This window comes from Podarcis pityusensis (assembly GCF_964106645.2).
Source record: "Podarcis pityusensis genome assembly, chromosome: 14".
Classification (NCBI taxonomy): domain Eukaryota; kingdom Metazoa; phylum Chordata; class Lepidosauria; order Squamata; family Lacertidae; genus Podarcis; species Podarcis pityusensis.
Window position 1 is genome coordinate 40114901 of NC_138039.1, and position 16774 is coordinate 40131674.

The following is a 16774-nucleotide window of genomic DNA, read 5'->3' on the forward strand; positions in this document are numbered from 1 at the left end:
CCAGAATCTATAGGAGCCAACTCCTAGGGGCTGTGGACGCTTCGGCCGCCACAATAAAATATTTGAGGGGGCCAGCCCCCCCCAAGTTGTTGGCCATTCCCATTCAAATGGTGTATGTGTAAAGGTAAAGGGACCCCTGACCATTAGGTCCATTCGTGACCGACTCTGGGGTTGCGGCGCTCATCTCGCTTTATTGGCCGAGGGAGCCAGCGTGCAGCTTCCAGATCATGTGGCCAGCATGACTAAGCCGCTTCTGGCGAACCAGAGCAGCGCACGGAAACGCCGTTTACCTTCCCGCCGGAGCGATACCTATTTATCTACTTGCACTTTGACGTGCTTTCGAACTGCTAGGTTGGCAGGAGCAGGGACCGAGCAACGGGAGCTCACCCCGACGCGGGGATTCAAACCGCCAACTTTCTGATCGGCAAGTCCTAGGCTCTGTGGTTTAACCCACAGTGCCACCCGCGTCGCGTGTTATATTACAATATTTAATTCAAGTTGGCACCTCTGCCAGAGTCCCAGTGGCCACACCTGCCCTTTGCATTTAAAGCAATACAGTGGTACCTTGGAAGTCAAACGGAATCCATTCCGGAAGTCCGTTCGACTTCCAAAACATTTGGAAACCAAAGTGTGGCTTCTGATTGGCTGCAGGAAGCTCCTGCAGCCAATCAGAAGCCCCGTCGGATGTTTGGGTTTCAAAGAACGTTTGCAAACTGGAACACTCACTTCCGGGTTTGCAGCTTTCGGAAGCTGAAATGTCCGAGTACCAAGGCGTTCAGGATCCAAGGTATGACTGTATTTTATCATTTTAAACAGTTATGGCTTCCCTCAAAGAATCCCGGAATTGTAGTTACTTCAGGGTGCTAAGAGTTGTTATTAAGTCAAAAAAAACCCCAGAGTTCCCTTTGAAGAGGGATTGACTCTTAAACCACTCGGGGAATTTATTTCTTTGAGGGAGACCTCTTAAGAGAGAATTTAAGAGACAATTCTAAGCCCGGTAATATCCGCACCATAAATTCCCAGGATTCCTTGAAGGAAGCTGTGAGAGGTAAACTGGAAAAAACACCACCACCACCCCGATATAATTTTGTAGCCCTCTTCTATGTGTCTTCATAAGTTTTAAAAGAAACACAGAGAAAATCTGCCCGTTCCTACAGAAATGGAACTGGCAGTGAGTAATTGCAAGCAAGCTGATGAGCAGGGTGTACATCATTTTCCCTGTCCTACATATTTCTCAATGCCAACTCTAAATCTATATTATCCTCTGGAATATGTGTGGTATTTTGTATGATGTCACATTTTTAGATGTTGCCAAAACATGTTCTTTTATTCATTCTCTCTCTCTCTCTCTCTCTCTCTCTCTCTCTCTCTCTCTCTTTCTCTCTCTCTCTCCCCCTCTCTCTCCCTCTCTCTGCATTTTTGTATAGCTCGTGTAATCTAAGCACTTTAGAATTAAAATCATGTGTTAACATAAGGAATTAAAGATTGCTTAGCATGTCCCATTGTCCCACAACTGCAAGCTGTCACCACCCAACTGGTATTCCTACCAAAATATTTCTTTCTTCTGTACTGATGCAGGAAATGCTTGGAACTCCTTGGCGCAGATAAACGTTTGGCTCATCATTCTCTTGACCACTGTGGCTTCCGTTGCGCCCGTGATAGCGTTTCGTTTTCTGAAGGTGGATTTGAACCCAACATTGAGTGATCAGGTATGCCACAGCAGTGAAACATTTAAAGCAATTCCAATCCCTTTTATGTACACCTTTTGGGTTCAAGTTGGCAGATGTTGCATTAAATAATCACATAGTACTTTTTGTTTTTAAGTCCCAAACCATTTTTAATCAGAAAAACTTTTCCAGGAAGATTAGGAAAAGTGCTTTGTGACATCATTGATGCCTAGTCCCTTTTGCTTCAAACGGGGAGAACTTGCCCCTTTTGAGTTTGGTGCCCAAGAGAAGATTGCTTTCATATCAACAGTATGGTGGACATATTTTCCAGCATGGAGTGGTTCCCACTTTATGCACATTCAAGCCCTCCCTTTAATGTCAGTCTGGGGATGTTCCAAAAATAGTTTTGAGAACCCTGATTGTATTACAATGGTGATTTTATGTGTGCACCAGGTCCTCTATTGCGTATTATTTTGGAGCATACAGAACATATATAACAGAGTGGTGAAAATGCTGCAGAGAATACGCCAGCGGCTTTAATAAAAATATCCTTTCACATTTCAAAAGTGTTGTGAAAGCAGTGTATTTGGGGAAAGGAATCCTTGCAGTAGCGGCAACAACATACATTTAAATTTAGGGATTGTGGTTTGGCAAAGGTGTGGCCGAAATCAGAAGTTGTGCTTCCTAGGCCTTCCCTCAAACAACAGGGTGCCGGCCTTTTCACTGGAAGCTGATCTGTCAAGGATTTGCCAATATAATTCAGATCTGAAAACTAGTCAGTGTTTACAAAAGGAAGATTATTTTCCATATCAATGTAAACTGTTTTCCCCTCCTTCCTAAAGGTACAGATTTTGAACAGGGCTCAGAAGAAACAGAGCCCCTTACCGATCCAGATTCACCAGACACACAGAGCTAGCTCTCGAAGATCGGCTTACGCCTTTTCTCACCAAGAAGGCTTTGGGGAACTTATAACATCTGGAAAGAATATGCGTGTCAACAATATACATTCAGTATTTGGGATAGGAAAAACGATGCAGAATAGCTGGATTGAGAACTTGCGTAAGAGAACATCGGAGTGTGAAATTCAGCTGAGAAAGAACTCCAAGACTATAAATCATTGAGTATGTGGAACAAAAGAGTGTGCTATTGTTGCACAGAATACTTACACTCTATTTATCTACTTGCATTGGCGTGCTTTCAAACAGCTAGGTCGACAGGAGCTGGGACAGAGCAACGGGAGCTCACTCTGTCGCGGGGATTTGAACCGCCAACCTTCTGATCGACCGCAGCGCCACCAGCATCCCATTTGAAGGTGGGACCTTCTGCTGGCAAGGAAGGTGCTGTGCTACTAACCTAATACTTTGGTGTGGTTTTTTCAGAGGGTTGGTGGGGATATGAGAGAGGTATATGGGGATCTACACCCATATTCCTATTACTTCTGATTACTAGATATTGCAAGTTTTCATTATGCTTTAAAAACCTGCCAAATCTATTCCACCACAAGATGCACATACATTTTCCTCCTTCCGCTGTTGCATCTGCCTATCTGTACCACATTCAACTTGCCTTAAAACAACCCTCTGTCTCTAACCCTTGGCTGTAATCCCACAAACAAGCTACACCACAAATTGAAGGCGGTGAAGGTCCTGTGTGAGTGTCTGTAGGCAGTTGGAGGATGGATGGTGACTAACAGATTGAGGTTGAATCCTGATAAGACAGAAGTATTGTTTTGGGGGACAGGGGGCAAGCAGGTGTGGAGGACTCCCTGGGGTAACTGTGCCCCTGAAGGACCAGGTGCGCATCCTGGGAGTCATTTTGGACTCACAGCTGTCCATGGAGGCGCAGGTTAATTCTGTGTCCGGGGCGGCTGTCATCTGGTACGCAGGCTGAGACCCTACCTGCCTGCGGACTGTCTTGCCAGAGTGGTGCATGCTCTAGTTATCTCCCGCTTGGACTACTGCAATGTGCTCTACAAGGAACCAGGCAGAGGGCCTTCTTGGTAGTGGCGCCTGCCCTGTGGAATGCCCTCCCATCAGATGTCAAGGAAATAAACAACTATATGACTTCTAGAAGAGTTCTGAAGGCAACTCTATTTAGGGAAGTTTATAACATTTGATGTTTTATTGTGTTTTTAATATTCTTTTCGGACACAGCCAGAGTAGCTGGGGAAACCCAGCCAATTGAGCACGGTATAAATTATTATTATTATTATTATTATTATTATTATTATTATTATCTGATTTGTCTCCACTGAAACAGGCAGAATTAGCTGCCTTTAGGAAATGTGGGAAGCTGCGTTATGCCTGGTCAGCCTCTATTTTTCCATCTAGCCTAGTGATGTCTGTTCTGAGTGACAGCAGTTCTCCGAAGAAGGGTTTTACTTTCTGAGCCTGCTACCCGGCACTTTAATCTGGAGAACAGTGGGACTGAACCCGGGCTCTTCTACAGACATAAATATACATAATTTTATTTGTATGCCGCCTTTCCACAGTTCAAACCATGCTCGTGCTTTGACTCTGTTCTAAACACATTTACCGTATTTTTTGCTCTATAAGACTCACTTTTTCCCTCCTAAAAAGTAAGGGGAAATGTGTGTGCGTCTTATGGAGCGAATGCAGGCTGCGCAGCTATCCCAGAAGCCAGAACAGCAAGAGGGATTGCTGCTTTCACTGCGCAGCGATCCCTCTTCCTGTTCTGGCTTCTGAGATTCAGAATATATTTTTTTCTTGTTTTCCTCCTCCAAAAACTAGGTGCGTCTTGTGGTCTGGTGCATCTTATAGAGCGAAAAATACGGTATCTATGAAGAATTTGTATATATTGTTATATTTCTACTGCAGTCATGTATATACTCAATATTTTATACAAATAAATTATTTTAAATATACAAGCAATCTATGTATGTATCTTCTGGTGTTCTTCTACATCTCCAGTGCCCCCTTCCCTACCTTATAAAAAAACATTATTCAGAATCGTGGTTTGCGTGACCCACTAAGGAAGATAAAATAAAATTTCAAGACTGTAATTAATTTATTCAGCATCCACTTAAATATTACACAGTTGATGAACTTGACCCAGTGATGCCAGCTTCTCAAAGGCCTGAGAGTCTGTTACACATCCCATGGCCCCTGCCACCTCCTTGCCTTTTAGCACCCCCCCCCCCAGGTAATCCTAGTGCCCCTAGGGAACCACTGATTTAATGGCTCTCTAACTGCTCTAAAAAGGGACACGGGTGGTGCTGTGGGTTAAACCACAGAGCCTAGGGCTTGCCGATCAGAAGGTCAGCTGGTTCGAATCCCCGCGACGGGGTGAGCTCCCGTTGCTCGGTCCCTGCTCCTGCCCACCTAGCAGTTCGAAAGCACGTCAAAGTGCAAGTGGATAAATAGGTACTGCTCCAGCGGGAAGGTAAATGGCGATTCCGTGCACTGCTCTGGTTCGCCAGAAGCGGCTTAGTCATGCTGGCTCCCTCGGCCAATAAAACGAGATGAGCGCTGCAACCCCAGAGTCGGCCATGACTGGACCTAATGGTCAGGGGTCCCTTTACATTTACCTATGATGAGGTCAAATAGGAAACACCAGCTGGAGTCCAACAACATCTGGAGAGCCACAGGTAAGAAGGCATAGTTCTCCATTCCTCTTCTTTCTTCTTTGGTGATCACTCATAGCCGAGTAAAATTGTCTTCCATAAACAGGGTTTTAGCAGTGACTCCGTAAGTGACTGTGGAGGCCAATTCTGGATCCACACATCTTTCCACAGTGGGGACATAGGTTTCCGGGCGAGGGTTGATCACGGTGAGGGTTTGCCACGGTGAGGGTTTGCTTTCTTCTTAGCACGCTTCTCCCTTTCGTCCTGAGTTCGAGCATCTTCAAAGCCTATGACAATTGGAGCGCTCGCAGGCCAGTGTTTCCCAGTTGTCGGTGTTTATACTACATTTCCAGCAGGTGTTTGTACTTGTCCTATACATTTTTGCCAGCTTATTAGGAGTCTGTGCTTATATTTTCTAAGTTTACTAGTTATCACTGAAAACAACATAACTGGCACTTTCACAAGATTATGTTGTGTGGACATCTTTCACAAGCCTCCTGACAATGTTTCCCCCCCCAAGCTCCTTATGGGGATTTTTACTCCATTTCAAAACTTCTAAGAGGACCATTTTCCATTTTAACTTCCGAAGATTATCAAACAGCCAATCATCCCTGCCTAGTTTGCCATTCTATACGGATTGGTGCTAAGCCCCTCTCTAAATTCAAACATCAAGAAGACAGGAGGATGCTGTTTATCTGCCAACGGGGAGTTGAAATTAACTGAAGCATTTGTGATCTTATCCCATGTATATTATATCCAAAGATCCTCCTGGACCTTTGAAGTCTGGCTAAACTTTAGGCTCTAGCACTTCTGTTTTCCATATTTGAAGACATGCAAATAATCTTGCCAGATAAATAACGCCTGCAAGACTGATCAGGGAACAATTTGAACTGCCCAAGCTTACCTTAAAAGCCCTGGTCCTGAAGAACTCGAAGGCTCACTTGCCTCCATATCAGCCCATCTGAAGACCCTTTGGAGACCCTCCTCCAGCTGCTACTGCCAGCTAAGACACACAGGTGGTGACTGAGACCTTGACCTTCTCAGTGGCGGCACCTCATTTGTGGAACAATCCCCCCAGAAGGATTTGCATGGCACCAACCTTGTGGCCTTTTCAGAGCCAGGCAATCCCACATCTTTCTTTTTATTTCGCCAAGCCTTTTGATAGCCTTCCTCCATATGAATTTCTTTTTTTTATATTCCGTTTGTATTTATTGTGTTGTTTTAGTTATGTTTCTTCCCTCCCTAGGGGAATTGCTGCAGTGCATGTTTGTAACTGATTTGTTTCGTGCATTATGATTGTCCTTCCGATATCATGAAATTGGTCAAATTCTTCTTCTGTGTACAATTATATTAATGGTTTTGAGTGTGCACCATCCCTGTAGTTTGGGAAAGCCGAGAGTTGTTAAAGATTCATTTAACAAGGCAAGGAAGGCGTGTTTCACTGGATAAAAGAATTGGATAGAGCATGGTGCTGATAATACCAAGGTTGCAGGTTCCATCCCCATATGGGACAGCTGCATATTCCTGCAATTCAGGGGGCTGGACTAGATGATCCTCAGGGTCCCTTCCAACTTGATTGTATGATTCTCTCTTCTTGGGGAAGAGTCGTAGATCAGTGGTAGAGCATCTGTTCTGCATTGTGATAAGTCCCAGTTTCCATCCAGACATCTTTAGGTAAGGCTGGGAGAGACCCCACTGTCTGGTGTTTTTACATGAGTAGAATACGTGCTTTTATTTAAAATGCATCCCTGGGTTATTTGTGGGGCATAGGAATTGGTTCATATATTTTTTCAAAATAAAGTCCGGCCCCCCACAAGGTCTGAGGAACAGTGGACTGGCCCCCTGCTGAAAAAGTTTGCTGACCCTTGGGCTAGTATCTATGTTACATTATGGAATAAATGTTGTGAAAGTGTTCAGCTGGAACCTGGGCGAGATTCATAAACAAATTCACAGTCAACTCATCAAGGCAAGTTAAAAGGATGCAAGTTGCCAGGTTGAAACCTGTTGAGGACACTCTAGGCAGGCTGGCGGTACAGCCTGTTACTACTTACTCAATTAAATCCCATGATGCAAGGAAAGCCAACCAATAATTGCATTGCTGAACATCCCAGAGACAAAATAACCACAACTTCAAGAAGAGCAACGCAAATGTTTTTTGTACTTTAGCCTTTTGTTCACTGATGTTTTGAATGTACCTGGAAAGGTTTCACAATATTAAGATACATTTTGATCGCTATACAGTGGTACCTCGGGTTAAGTACTTAATTCGTTCCGGAGGTCCGTACTTAACCTGAAACTGTTCTTAACCTGAAGCACCACTTTAGCTAATGGGGCCTCCTGCTGCTGCCACGCTGCCGGAGCACAATTTCTGTTCTCATCCTGAAGCAAAGTTCTTAACCTGAAGCACTATTTCTGGGTTAGCGGAGTCTGTAACCTGAAGCGTATGTAACCTGAAGCGTATGTAACCCGAGGTACCACTGTATTTTATTATAGTCTCTTATGTAAATATAATGACTGCTTCTCACATCAAATGGGGGGCGCCTTTGCGTGGTCGTGCGCAGCCCCCGGATCCCAGTGCGGCTCCTGGTATTACGGGCTGGCTCCGCCCTCCCCAGGCTGGATACCTGGAGGTCTCTGCCTACCTCAGCCAATCGCCCAATCCCGCCTGGGGAGGCATTGCCAGGGGATTGGCCAGGTAAGGGGAGGGACCATCCCTCCCACACAACAGAAGGTGAATCTTACCTGCAAAGCGGCAGTCGGCTCCAGAGCTTCTCTCACCCTCCCCTCCCTCAGTTAAGTCTTCCTTTTGCAGGTTAACCTCTTCTCCACGGGTATGTAGGCGCTGCTACATCAGGGTCACTGTTGAAGGGCCGGAAAGGAATTTCCCTGCACTGGCAGGTTTTGCCTTCCCCGTAGCAAAGCGTCACAACTTTGGCGGTTTCAGGCCTTGGGCAGAATCCTTTAGTCTATCTTCCCTAAATGGGGGGGGGGGCGTGAAGCGGTGACCCACATCCCCCTTGCGGCGGTGATCTCAGGGTTCCCCGTTAAAGGGGTCTTGAGGGGAGGCATTGGCCATACGCCGAGAGGTCATTGCTCTCCCCTGTGGTGGCGGTGAAACGGGGGGGGGGGGCTCTCTGCTTGAACATATGTTCTCCAGAGCCAGCCCAATCCCCACACATTCTGGATAACCCTGAAGTCTCCCAGATCCCCGGCTGGGGACTGGGAAGGATAACTGCCCAGTGCCTGAGCCAAGGTTTCCCTAGATCCGAAACTTAATAAAATTGTGGCCAATTTTAATCCCATAGCACGTTGTCTTGAGTCATTATTCCACTCAGGAGTCGCCTGGGGTTGGGGGGACTCTGCCTGTCCACGCAAATGTATGAATCCATTGTGAAGCAATTTTTAGTTCTCCACATTTCTGCATCAGTTTACTTTGGGGGGGAAATTATCATGAAAATTCACCAGCGGCCAAACATTACCCTAAAACCACTTCTGCCAGAGGAGAGTCCCCGTGCTTGTAATGTGCAGTTAGTAAAGGGGTTATGGATCTTATGTATTTATGAAGGCATAACCGCATAAAAGCTTTGTGTCCATAACAGGGTTTTAGCTAACATTTTTGCATCCAAATTTATCTGCTGCTTGTTTGCTTTAGCTACTATGAAATAAAGATGGTTAAACTGAAAAACCTTGCAATAAAGAGAATTATACAGGCATCCCCATCTACCTCCTTCAGGCTGCTTGTATTAATATTTCTGTGGCCAATTGTTATAGGAAATACTTGATCTGAGCATTAATCACCATAAGGAAAAGTCTAGTCTTGCTAAGTGTGTTACAGATGTTCTTTTAATACACAAACAATGTTGGTTTCATCCATTTATTATTTTAGAATAAAGTTAATCATCTTGTAAAATTCCATCCTCGAAGCACATAAAAATAAAATTATATTTCTACCATGAGTTTGTACAGCATTATATTCGGGATGCGGTTGTAGTAAACGGATTATTCATTTGTCCTTGGCAAAGCCTGCAAGCAAGCCCTTTGGCAGAATGTTAGAAGACGTAATAAAAAAATCTGGTGTTTGTCTTTTACCCACAAAGGTCAGCCTTTCAATTTCCTTTGGTGGCCAGAGTTCATCCTCCTCCTTCTCAAAACACCAGGATTGGGGCTTGTTTGCTCTAAGGGATCAAGAGATGCAGGAGATTTTAAGCGAGAATTGGAGTTGTGGTGAGACCAGTACATAGGACATACTATTTTTTTATTGCATTGTAAACCACTTTGATATTTTTATGACACTGCAATGAAAAATAATAATAATTTTATAAGAATATAAATAAAATAGAGACACAGCACAAGGCACCACCCTGTGTTCTTGAGTGAGACCATTGGCCCATCTACCACAGCAATATTGGCACTGGCTGGCAGCAGCTCTCCAGGGTTTCATAGAATCATAAAATCATAGAATTGTACAGCTGGAAGGGACCGCGAGTGCCTGGAGGTGGTTGGAGGATGGCTGGCAGCTAACAGATTGAGGTTGAATCCTGACAAGACAGAAGTACTGTTTTGGGGGACAGGGGGCAGGCGGGTGTGGGGGACTCCCTGGTCCTGAATGGGCAAACTGTGCCCCTGAAGGATCAGGTGCGCAGCCTGGGAGTCAATTTGGACTCATAGCTGTCCATGGGGGCGCAGGTTAATTCTGTGCCCAGGGCAGCTGTCTACCAGCTCCATCTGGTATGCAGGCTGAGACCCTACCTGCCTGAGGACTGTCTTGCCAGAGTGGTGCATGCTCTAGTTATCTCCCGCTTGGACTACTGCAATGCGTGGGGCTACCTTTGAAGGTAACCCAGAAACTGCAATTAATCCAGAATGCAGCAGCTAGACTGGTGACTGGGAGTGACTGCCGGGACCACATAACACTGGTCCTGAGAGATCTGCATTGGCTTCCAGTACGTTTCCAAGCACAATTCAAAGTGTTGGTGCTGACCTTTAAAGCCCTAAACAGCCTCGGTCCTGTATACCTGAAGGAGTGTCTCTACCCCCATCGTTCAGCCCGGACACTGAGGTCCAGCGCCAATGGCCTTCTGGCGGTTCCCTCATTGCGAGAAGTGAGGTTACAGGGAACCAGACAGAGGACCTTCTCAGTAGTGGCGCCCGCCCTGTGGAACGCCCTCCCTTCAGATGTGAAGGAAATAAGCAGCTATCTTCTCTTTAAAAGACATCTGAAGGCAGCCCTGTTTAGGGAAGTTTTTAATATTTAATGCTGTATTGTTTTTAACACTTGATTGGAAGCCGCCCAGAGTGGCTGGGGAAACTCAGCCAGATGGGCGGGGTATAAATAATAAATTATTATTATTATATCTAGTCCAACCCACTGCAAAGCAGGAATCAGAAGATGCCAGGGATTGAACCTGGGACCTTCTGCACTGACTGCATGTGCTCTGCCCACTTTGCCCAGATTGAACTTCCCGGTCGTGACAAGGAGACTTGGAAATACAAGTCCTGTGGGCAGCCTTCCAGCATGCTCCTGGTGTGTGTTGCTCTGAGAGTCTCCATGCCGTCAGTGCCAAGTGGAATGTGCCTTTGGGGTCACATGGCCCCTATTTATAGACCACACAGATGCCCTCCCTTCCTCAGCAAGCAAGGTCACTAAACAGGCAGTCCCCCGGGGCTGCCCTTTTGTGTGCCATGGGGGACAAGCACAGAGCCAGCTCCTAAGGACACCAATAATTTCAGGTTAGTCTCTTGCTAGCTTTTCTTCAGCCTGTGTGCCACGCACCTTAGCTGTCCCTCTAACAGTCCCAAAACCCCTTGGCTTAAGTGTACAGAGAAATTTTCTCCCTTGGCTCATTCCCGCTGCCCTTGCGGTCAGGAGGCTGGCAGGCCACAGCAGAGGGGGAAGATGAAGGCCAAAGTCATCTCTCATTCAGAGTACACAGCACAACATCCCTTCCCCACTTTGGAGGAAAGCTAAAGCATCCTTAAACTAAATCTCTTACCTAGGGGAAATTGAAAAGGAGAAAACCTTCTTGCCATTACAGGTGAAACCAGGGCTTAATTTGACTTGGGGACCTGATTGTAATGCCAGGAAAAGGCTCACCTCTGAAATATGCAGGTATTTGCAATGAAGCGCCTTGCAGAAAGACAATCTCCCAGTCCCAGTAGGTTTGTGTGTGGTGCATTCAGTATCTTGGAAATTTCATCTTTCTTTCTTATGGAAAAAGCAAGTTCCTACCCCTTATTGCTGTGAACTTTAATGGGCAATGCTCTTGAAGTTTCAAAACCCAGCTGAATGGGATTTCTAGTGAGAGGTGAGCCTAGTTTTTTGGTGTTCCTCATAATTAACAGAAACAATCTGAGCCTGCAATCTTATACTCCTTACCTGGGAGTAATTCCCATTGAATTCCCTAGGGTTACATGTATGGTAGTAATTTAATAGGAATTAGGAAATTTATTTGCAGCTATTTTAGAATTCAACCTTTCCCGATGCAGAATTTCAGGCACTTTGGCCACATTATTTTAACTTCTCAGGTGCTTAAAAGGTCCATGCCCACATTCCCTCTCTGTATATAAGGTGTGGACAGTTGTATGATTATCACATACAACTTGCTTGTAAGCCTGGATTTTTTGTTTTATAACTTGCCAAACTAGGCAATACATACTATTTGTATCTGTGCCTATAGCTGCCGTTTTTTAAAAAAACAAAACAGAAACTGGCAAGTTGCCTGTGTGAGTGAGATATAGTTTGGAACCCTGTCTCCACTATGGTCCTGATCTGGGTATCACTTTCCTCCCTCCCCTCGTGGAGCTACAATTCCCAGAGTGGTTTAACAATCAATCCCTCTTCATAGGGAGGGACATGGGTGGCGCAGTGGTCTAAACCACTGAGCCTGTTGGGCTTGCTGATCGAAGGTTGGCAGTTTGAATCCCAACAATGGAATGAGTTCCTGTTGCTCTGTCCCAGCTCCTGCCAACCTAGCAGTTTGAAGAAGAGTTTGGATTTGATATCCCGCTTTATCACTACCTGAAGGAGTCTCAAAGCGGCTAACATTCTCCTTTCCCTTCCTCCCCCACAACAAACACTCTGTGAGGTGCGTGGGGCTGAGAGACTGGCCCAAGGTCACCCAGCAGCTTCATGTGGAGGAGCAGGGAATCGAACCCGGTTCACCAGATTACGAGTCCACTGCTCTTAACCACTATACCACACTGGCTCTTGAAAGCACACCAGCACAAGTAGATAAATAGGTACCACTGCAGTGAGAAGGTAAAGGGTTTTTCCATGCGCTCTGGTTTCCGTCACGGTGTTCCTTTGCGCCAGAAGCGGTTTTAACCCCATAGTCCCTTTTGACTGAACTTACCTTTACCTTTACCTTTACCTCCACAGGGAACTCTGAAAATTGTAGCTCTGTGAGGTTTTTTAACAACTTTCAGCACCCTTAACAAACTACAACTCCCATAATTCTTTAGGGCAAGCCATGACTGTTTAAAGTGGCTTATCAGCACCTTAAATGCATGCTGTGGATGTGGCTTTTGTCAGTCTGATGTCATTGCTCCTGTTCTGAAAACTGTGCTTCCCCACATTCCCCTTCTATTACATTACTAGATGAGTTTCAGTCTGGTCCTTTGACTCCTGAGCACAATTCCTGGCTTTTGTCTCCTTCCGTAGCTTCCTATGAGTCAGCTGTGACACAAACATGAGTTTAAAAACCCTTTGCACAATGTGCAGGGTCTCGCAGAAAACACTATGAGAAAATGTTTCTGGTGTGCTTCCGCCCGCCCAAAAAAAAGCTCTCAGAGATTGCTAAATTCTGTACTCAAAGCCAACCCAACCCCTAATCTCCAGACATTTAACCAGAAGAGCATCTTGCCACACAACCTGAATGAGCCTTGTGGAACACGCAATAATTAAGTTCATGCATCTCATGTCTAAATCAATCCGGATCTAAGATTAAGGACAGGAGCAAGGGAGCTTCAGAGTGGGCATTTCAACAATTTATTTTCATTTTGACCTGAAGCAAAACAAACTCCTCTAAAATTTATGTAAGGCTAGCATGATCTTCAGTTTGTCAGATCTGGCTTCTTGCCCAGCTCAACCGTTCTTCAGCAAAGTTTGCTGACCTCTTTGAATCACACGTTTCTGTTGTAAAGGCCTACACCTGGCGTGTGTCTTCCCCCGACAGATCCTGAGAAATAAAATGGAGGTTCTTCGCAGCAGCTGAAAATGGCCTCTGTAGAAATGTCATTGTCCAGAAGATGAACATGTGTCTCTGTGTGTAATCTGTTTCTGTGACATCGGTACAGTTTAAGTTTCTATTAAAAATAATTTCTCTTTGCGGGAACTCACGGGTTCTTTTCACTCATGTATCTGCTCGAGAATTAAGACATTTGTCCAAAGTACAGGCAAAGAGTGGAAAGAATAAACCACAAAACTCTTGTTTGGTATGATTGGATAATTCCTTTTGTATACTAGGGTTTTATTCTGTAAGAGTTTCCACATTTTGCTAGCCTAAAGAAAATCCAATAACTTTGCTGACCTTTAAAATTTAAATCATGGCCGGTTTAACTGTAATCCATGTGCCCAATTTGTTTGTAATTAGGAATATCTCTCAATTCAGGCTGCATCTATGGCCTGGAAGAGTCTATGAAACTTGCTAGCTTGTAGTTTTGCATTAATTGCCCTTTTCAGGCAAATTGCCGTAGGAAACTCCTGGGTATCTTTCCCTAGCCTAGTAGACAGTTGAGGTAAGTTGATTACATGTCAGGTTCCTGGGCTCGCCAACATGTCTGTAGCCTCTGCTTTTAGAATAAAAAAATCTGGTTTAGCAGCTGATAATTTCACATACACATATTTCCAGAATGACTTTCAAGCATTTGCGACTTTGTGTTCTGCCTCACTGAGGGATAGCATGAACTAAGTGCAAGGTAATTAAAAACTTGTATACCTGCAGGGCAACTGGACCAACATCAAGTGCAGAGTGCTTTGTTTCTGGAACTGCCAAGATGGCAGGCTTGGTGCGATGTGCTAGCAACTCTTCATTGCCCTTCCTGCTGACATTAAACACAAGGACGTTCCAGCCATCAACTGGACAACGCTCTTTCAAAACTTTCCCTACTTTATGGAGTGACCAGTCGGCAAAAGGTACAGTGTGTCCTTGAGTGGCCAAAAACACTTTTCTCATACTGGTAGTATGAAAACAAAAGCCTCTTTTTCTTCTTCCTCATCTTCCTTCAATGGCATCTATAACGAAAAATATTGCCATATTTCCAAAACTGATAGCATCACACAGTCCATTGAAAGGGACCATGAAAAGCATCGGAAAATTCTTCACTTGAGGGCCTAATATAACATTTGACATTCAGCAGTGGGTTTTAGCCCAGACACTGAGGTCCTCTTCCGTGTGTCTTCTGGCGGTTCTCTCACTGCGTGAAGTAAAGTTACAAGGAACCAGGCAGAGGGCCTTCTTGGCAGTGGCACCTTCCCTGTGGCACACCCTCCCATCAGATGTGAAACTTCAGGAAAGTTTTTAATGCCTGACATTTTATTATTTTTCATATTTTGCTGGAAGCAGCCCCAGAGTGCCTGGGGAACATAGAAGGCACAAAAGTTGACATAGGTAAATGGCATTTCTGTGCGCTCTGGCTTCCGTCGCACAGCAGTTCCTGTTTTATCTACTTGCACCGGTGTGCTTTCGAACTGCTAGGTTGGCAGGAGCTGGGACAGAGCAATGGGAGGTCACTCCGTTGCAGGGATTCAAACAGCTGACCTTGTGATCGGCAAGCCCAAGAGGTTCAGTGGTTTAGACCACAGCGCCACCTGTGTCCCATACCCATGACCCACTTCTGTCATGATGTTCCGTTGTGCCAGAAGCTGTTTAGACATGACCCAGAAAGCTGACCGTGGACAAATGCCAGCTCCCTTGGCCTGAAAAGCGAGATGAGTGCCGCAACACCATAGTCACCTTTGACTGGACTTAGCTGTCTAGGGATCCTTAACCTTTACCTAGTGCCCCATTAGCCGTAAGGGGCTAGCCTACAGTGTCCTCAAGGAGTTTGAAACTGACACAGATGAAGCAACCTCAGTCCATTTGCCCAGCTGGGGTTTAATCCAGCTTCAGCTTCCCCCCTCCATGTTCTTCTTGTCTCCCTTAGGGAGGGGAACATGGCCTCTACAAAATGCCAACCACAAGCAATATTTCCTAAGCAAATAGGTCAAGCCTGTACTACCTTGTGAAAGGACTGCCTTTAACCCAAAGGAGATGTCTGGAAAATTCAGAAGGGGATGATGTAATGGATCCTTTGAGGACTGGATAAAGTATGAGTTGCTAACCTTTGGGGGCTCATTTCGAATTCTGGAAACTTTTGTAGCACCAACACAAAATGGCCGTCATGGGGCCATGGCTAGTTATTAAATGGCTGCTGTTTGCTAGTTACAAAGAACAAGCAACTTTCTCAAGAAACAAGGTGGAACTGGGGCCTAAAGCCCAGAACACAAAGCCACTGTGTTGTACCTCACAAACAAAACATGCATTAAATAATTGGTCTTCGGCAGGCAGGTCAGGACTGACTGCTGGGTTGCGGCCTGATCTATGGTGGGTCACAACACCAGCACTACTACTCCACAAAAAAATATGGTTTAAAAATATGAGAAATGGATCCTCAAATGCATGTTGAAGGCAGGTCTTAAAAGTTCAAAAAGAGCTGCATTACATGCTGTGTTATTAGAGAGGCAACTGGCATTTCCCCCCTATTATTTATTGGGGAATGTAGGCTAGAACGTACATCTCAGTCATCAGGGTTTCAGTAACATTACTCCGTGATTCAGCCAAACTTTGTTCAAAGACGCATGACATTTAACAGTTCTCCAGTGTAATCTGAGTTGGGTTTCTTTGCAACATAATCATCAGGTTAGTTTCTGAACTCCACATTCTTCAAATAGCTTCCTAAGTTGTGTTATTGGTCGTGGTTACTTGCTTGGTAGTCATAATTAAAAAAAGAAAACAGATGAAAACAGTTCTGCAATGGCAGATAAGGCATTTGGTTTCTGACAGGGAGGATATTGATTAATGGCTAAGAATGGAACTCTCATCCTTTAGAAATGAGGGGGGAAAGTCTTCATGGAGTTCAGTGGTCAATAGTGATTAATAGATTATGACAGCTGCACTATTTATAAGACTAACCTGCTTTCTGAGTGTCGATATTAAATTTAAGCACTTTTTTATTACCAGTATGTATCCCTCATTCCGTATCCTGGGAGGACTCTCCAGATGTTGCTGGACTCCATCTCAACAGTCCCAAGCTGTATGGTCAGGAATCATGGGAGTTGTAGTCCAACAATGTGTGCATTAGGGATGTCAGGGAATTCTGAGGAAAACAGAAATGGGAGCAGAAATTGCCAATGTTCATTTATTCGCCCCATGTCTAGAATGGAAATCAATCCAGCGAATACAATTTGTATTCCCTGTTGTTGCTTTCAGTCCGCAAACAATATGTAATTGATTATGCTTCCCTGCAGTTTGCATTGTGTTTCCTT

General features: G+C 45.0%; 2 protein-coding genes across 2 annotated transcripts in view; both read left to right on the plus strand.

Annotated features, from left to right (window-relative positions):
• Positions 1-4558, plus strand: part of ATP8B4 (ATPase phospholipid transporting 8B4 (putative)) — a 116125-nt gene extending 111567 nt beyond the window's left edge. Inside the window, exons 28-29 of the mRNA XM_080980288.1 lie at positions 1579-1709; positions 2510-4558. Coding sequence (XP_080836414.1) covers positions 1579-1709; positions 2510-2788 — 410 coding nt within the window. The 3' untranslated portion in view covers positions 2789-4558. The remainder of the gene's footprint in view (positions 1-1578; positions 1710-2509) is intronic.
• Positions 4559-10853: 6295 nt separating this feature from the next.
• LOC308462563 (NAD(P) transhydrogenase, mitochondrial-like) overlaps positions 10854-16774 on the plus strand; it is a 78036-nt gene continuing 72115 nt past the window's right edge. The window contains exons 1-2 of the mRNA XM_080980329.1: positions 10854-10980; positions 14193-14383. Of these exons, the coding sequence (XP_080836455.1) occupies positions 14245-14383 (139 nt within the window). The 5' untranslated portion in view covers positions 10854-10980; positions 14193-14244. The remainder of the gene's footprint in view (positions 10981-14192; positions 14384-16774) is intronic.